This window comes from Bison bison, unplaced genomic scaffold (assembly GCF_000754665.1).
Source record: "Bison bison bison isolate TAMUID 2011002044 unplaced genomic scaffold, Bison_UMD1.0 scf7180017864181, whole genome shotgun sequence".
NCBI lineage: Eukaryota > Metazoa > Chordata > Mammalia > Artiodactyla > Bovidae > Bison > Bison bison.
In genome coordinates, this window is record NW_011494753.1 from 5302741 (window position 1) to 5308605 (window position 5865).

Below are 5865 nucleotides of genomic sequence, written 5' to 3' on the forward strand. Positions count from 1 at the left end.
GGATGGCCTCCAACTCCGTCAGCTCCAGCCGGACCTTCTCCAAGTGGTAGGCCCGCCGGTTCCGGATCTGCCGCAGGGGGAACGGGTTCAGGTCCCCAAAGGAGATCCCGATGAGCTTCCTGGCGGAACACGGCAGAGACAGAGCATCGGGGGGTCAGGCGAGAGCTCAGCCTGGCCTGGGGGCCCGGGGGCGTGGGGAGGCGGACCCCAGACGCCGTGCAGAGGGCCTGACACGGGTATGTCACTCGGAGGCCAGTGCCCACGCAGAGGCGCAGGGCAACCCCGGATGATGACCTGGATCCAGCTCCACCACACGCTCCCTGCGTGACATGGACCGTGGGAAGCTCCCCCCTGTTCAGGCCCCCAATTCGTCATCTGTACACTGAGGTAACAGCAGTGCCACCTCCCACGTGGGTTTACTCGAGTCGCCGCCGGGGGGCACCAGGACTTGCTCGGCGGTGGTGGGCCTCTGCGTCCTCAGAACCGGCATGAGGCCTGGTGCGGGGCGCCCTCAGGAAGGTGCTGCTGCTGGACCGACTGACGGGGTGAACTGACGCACAGATGCCCCAGCAAACCTGGGGACAACTGTCAGGCCCAGTCAGTGGTGTGACAGGTATTGAGATGCAGCGTACAGAGAAGCGGGCAGTTCATAGGTTTCGTACTATCCCCAGGTCTAGAAACCCACCACAGTAAACATTTAAAAATCATGGGTTTTGCCCCTTACCATTGGCCAGCAGTTTAGTAAAAACGGAACTAGAAAGTGCCCAAGGCCTGGCTATGGACTTCTGGCACTAACCACGCCACGTCTCTGCAATTGTCACAGAAGCCAGTCGTCCATCCCTCAGCCCCTGCCCTGCTCCTGCAGGCCCCAGCAGCAGGGACTAAAGGCCTGACACTCTTACAGACCCCGAGAGAGGCTGTGATGAAACAGAAATGTCACTGGACTTCCCCCAGCTTCCTCCCCATCCACTCCTGCTGCTCCTCAGTCACGTGGGCCGTTTTACTGTAAGGTGTACACAGGTAAGAAGACACACCCTTAGCATCCCTCCCTCTTATATTTTTAAACACCCACTTCTTAGACATGCCTCACACCAAGCCAGACGATGCTCCTGCCAGAAGGTAAAGGGTCAGAAGGTCTGGCTCTCAGAGCTGAGCTCCCAGAGCATGTTCTAGAGCCAATGAGTAGGAGCGGCCTGAGCACAGCCACAGCTCAGTGAGGGTCTCGGTGAAACCAGATGCTGGCCGGGAACGGGGATCCAGATCTGCAGGGCCAGCCCCTGTCCTCTGACAGCTGTTAGTCGCGGGTTCCATACACCTGGAATCAAGGTGTCCAGGCCCTTCCTTGCTACAGAAAAACCAAATTAGACTGATACTGTCCGCTGCCTCCACCAGGCCGTCACTACTGCCCATTAACGCAGCCTGCAGCAGCACGGAAACCACACCCTGCTCTGCCTCGGGCCTGGAAGGTCCAAGTGAGAGATGAGAAGTGCCCTGTGTCAGCTAAGTTCAGAAGACGACACTTTGCACGTGAGAGGTCCCCAAGAGTCCTGACTCAGAGACTGGTCTAATCTTGTTTTACCCACCTCCCCTGACCACATCTGACTGGGAATTCCCTGCCTCCTCCTCTGCAGAACCAGTGTACTGCACAGTTGCTGCAACTTGGGACCGCTAATCTGGGGAGCTTATTAAGCACTGGGGCCCGACTACAGAGGTGGGGCTCCACTGCAGGCATCTGCAGTCCTAACAACACCCCCTGGGTGACCCTGCTGCAGTCAGGAACTCTGGGTCCAGGGGACCTTGACTTCCTGCAGGCACTCACCAGGTGGCGCTGCAGGAGCATGCACAACAGACCATGTCCCAGTTCCGCCTGTGTCTCTGCCACCCTGCAGGGCATCACCCACAACCCTCACAAGATTGTCCCGGGCTGGAGCAGGATGCCCTCCACATGCATTAGCTGTCGGAGTGAAGTTCACTTCACACCATTCTTGTTGTCTTGACCAGATGTGGGATTAACGAATATTCCCAAGGTTCACCCCTCGGATATCCTACTGTTGATATAGCAACAAGGCTGAATAAAATCTGAAAACCCACTTCCCAAGCAAAAGATCCTAACAGTAGTGGTGACATGTAAGGATGCCAGGTATGGCCCCAGCCAGTATCTTCTCCCAACATCCACCTCCCTGGTCCCCTTGCCTCACTCAAGAGAACCACAGGGGAGAATGGTCCTCAGGCCCCTCTCTCTGGCTCCACACACCCGCTGTCCCAGGACCCCTCAGCACTGGTGCCCTGCAGCTCCTCCTGGCTGATGCTGCCCAACCACTTCTCATGACATTGGCCAAGAAGAGAAGCCGCCTTCTCTTCTTATGAGCATCAGGAGGGGCAACTGGTGTTTGTCAAGGAGGTGGTCACCCATCAGTGGATCAAAGCGTCAGTTTATATGACGAGCATTTTAAATATGTGATACACAGAGTAATCAGAAAATATCAGAGGGTACAGCACAGGTCTGTACCAAGCACTGAACAACTTCAACAAACAAATTCTCTTGTTCCAGTTACAGACTCCCCAGTATGTGTGTCCCAGGTTGTGAGATAAAATGTTCTTATGGGTGGCAGTCAACAATTCGAAGAACATTAATACACTCCAAATGTTTGTCAGTGAAAGGACTCATGTGGTTTTCATGAGGCCACAAGTCTGCTACAGGGATCCACTCCCATACGGGAAAGATGGCTCCCAGCACCTCAGTGCAGTGAACATTAACGGGGACTCGGTGGTTCACACAGAGAAGGCAATGGCACCCCACTCCAGTACTCTTGCCTGGAAAATCCCATGGATGGAGGAGCCTGGGGGGCTGCAGTCCATGGGGTTGCTAAGAGTCGCATACGACTGAGTGACTTCACTTTCACTTTTCACTTTCATCCATTGGAGAAGGAAATGGCAACCCACTCCAGTGTTCTTGCCTGGAGAATCCCAGGGACGGGGGAGCCTGGTGGGCTGCCATCTATGGGGTCGCACAGAGTCGGACACGACTGAAGTGACTTAGCAGTAGCAGTGGTTCACAAGGATGTGCACCCCACTTGCCTAACCAACAGCAGCTCCACAGAAACCCTCTGGCGAACACGCCTGGGCCACCAGGGCCCGAGCAGCTGCGAACTGTGGTTCAGGGGACACAAGGACAACAAGGGTGGCCCAGACAGGCCCCTGTGTTTGTGGAGCGACGGGGATGCCTGACCACTCGCCGCCCAGGCCAGAAAGCCAGGGCCCTTCCAAGTTCAAGTTTCCTCTCCACTCCTTTCCACCTGCCCACTCCGATCTGCCTCTGGGGGCACCTCGCTCCAGGCCACCACTTCTCTCACCTGGAGCTTGGACCTCCTGCAGCCAGTCCTGCTCCAACCAGATATGCCTTGCTCATATCCAACCTGCAGGGACTTCCCAACACTCAGGATGAAGCAGCCTCCTGGGGAGAGTCTACAAAAGCCTTAACAACCCTGCTCTGTTCAGGCCTGGCCTCAATCCTGCCGTGCCAACCCCACCCTGGCCGAGCCTCTGGGGCAGCTCCCTAAACATGCTGTACTGTCACGCCCTGCACACGGCTCCTGGGTGCTCTCTGCCCAGTGGGCCCAGGCCCTGCCCCGACCAAGCCCAGTTTACCCAGGCTCCCTTCACCACAGCTCTGAGCAAACCCTGCTGGAACAGCCTCACAAGCTCTCCGAGGGCAGGACCTGCTCCTCACCCACCACCCTCTGTGCCTGGCAGAGGGCCTGCTATGTGGCAGATACTCAGTAAGTGCTCCTGAGACAAGGAAGGATGTACTTTGGTTGCTAGGATTTATGTTTATTGGGTCAAGGATAAAAGCTCAAGGGCTCTGCTCTCCTGGACATCTGGGGGTCCCCCAAGGACTCACCTAGCATCCAGGATAGTACGTGTGAAGTAACGGAGGTACTTGAATATGGACATTGAATCCTGAAGTTTCAGGATCTCCTCTTCCTTGTATTTAAAAAGTGCCAGGGCAAAGCGGAAGATAACCTGCAGAAGGACGGAATCCATGAGGAGAGAAGCACCAAGCTCCAGGCACTAGCCCCAGGGACGGGAGACCTGCCGGAACCCTGGGAGCGCAGCCTGCGCCCGGGCCGTGGGGCAGACACGACCTCAGGTGCCTGCCATTCTCAAAAGAAAAACGTTTTCAACTCTCTGGTGGCGTTCAGCAACACTTCAGCCCAAACCAAAAATTCCCTTAAGGAGTAGAATCTTTGTGGACTCCTCCATATTCAGCTCACAGTTCTAGTCCATAAGCTATACGGGACTAGAGATACATGTTAAATTAATCAAAACCAGGGTCCTCTGATTCTGAAACTTCAAAAGATTTTGAAACTTCTTCAAAAGCTCCACCTCCAGAGGTAGTTTTTATCTCACCTACTAAAATTAGGGTCTGAATTACTGACTTCTGAATATGGGGAAAGAAAATGAAAAAAAAAAAATTTTTTTTTTCTGATTTGTCTCTGGGTCACTGTGTTGAGAACAGAGGAAATGGACTCCGGGTGCTCCTGCAAGTTCTAGCAGCTCTGGAACAAATTACTTCACCCACATCTAAGGGTGTTGGCTGGTCTGCAACAATGTGAATTTTCTCTTATTCAGAAAACAATACTTATGGAGTTTAAATAGGTAATCCTTCTCTTAGCATCCCTACCTGCGGCCCAGTGGGAAACACTGTTTAAGCCCTGGTTGAGAACTCTTAATACTGACAGACTGAATTTAAAAGGTGATAATGTACTATGTTGGACACAGCAGGGGATTAATATACACACTCAAACTTTGCTGGTGGGAGCAGAAATTGGTAAGGCCCTTCTGCAGGCAATTTGGCCTTCTCGATGAAAACTACAGGGTCTTTTGATTCTGGATTTACCCTGGACCCAGCACATCCACCTCTAGGACTAAACCTATGGATGCACTTGTACCTATAGAAAGACAGTTATAAGGAGTTATTGGAGCACAGTTTGAAACAGCAAGAGACTGGAAACAAGGTGAATGTCCATTATCAGGGACCTATTTGGTAAATTTCTGGTTTATCTGGAGAAGGGGATACTATGCAGAGTTGAAAAAAAAAAAAAGAGCCAGATCTATATACCCTGATATGGAACTATCTCCAATAAATAATAAATTGAACAATCATATTTTAGATATATATCAAATACCTTGAAAAAGAGATACAGTACATTGAGAAGAACAGTTAGGAGACTGGGAATCTTTCTACTGCACAATCTGAGTTATATGATTTGAGTTTATCATGTATTACTTAGTCACAAACTGATCTTTTTAAAAGCATACACAGTCTGGGTGGGAGGCCTGTGAACAGTAGGGCTCTGAAGCTGGCCCCGAGTCTGCCCCAATCATCTGCTCACTCTCGGCCTCTAACTCCTCATCCATACAATGGGATAATGCTGCCAGCTGTTTGATAGAGGCTGAGGCTCAGATTGCAAACCATCGAAGCCCCTGTGCCAGGCACAGGGTTTGGCACAGACTTGTTTCTGATGAACAAGCAACTGACTGCAGTCTCCTGGGACCCCTCCGGTGGCCCGCAGTGCTGGATCACTCTGCCCCTTGGTAATCGTCACATGTCCCAGCTAAGCCAACCACTCTGCTGCCTCTGCCACTGCCCACGGAATCATCCAGTGAGCAGACCCACCTTTGGTCCCTCGTAAAGGAACGAGGGGTTGGAAAAGGTGAGCTATTTTTCTGTAATCTAGTGGTTACTCTGAGGAGCTAGAAGTTTGGTGGCAATTGGTGTTATTTGCTGGCAGTTGCCAACCAACTGTGCATTGCCTTGGTGGAGGAAAACGTTCAGGATAGGTGGGAGAAGGGAGTGGTTTA

At 52.7% G+C, this 5865-nt stretch overlaps 1 protein-coding gene across 1 annotated transcript in view; it reads right to left on the minus strand.

Moving 5' to 3' along the window:
* The window catches only part of TBC1D2B (TBC1 domain family, member 2B), a gene marked incomplete at its 5' end in the record, with an annotated part of 91310 nt that overhangs the window by 3210 nt on the left and 82235 nt on the right, over nt 1–5865 (minus strand). The window contains 3 exons of the mRNA XM_010843404.1: nt 8–119; nt 3902–4023; nt 5681–5689. Of these exons, the coding sequence (XP_010841706.1) occupies nt 8–119; nt 3902–4023; nt 5681–5689 (243 nt within the window). The remainder of the gene's footprint in view (nt 1–7; nt 120–3901; nt 4024–5680; nt 5690–5865) is intronic.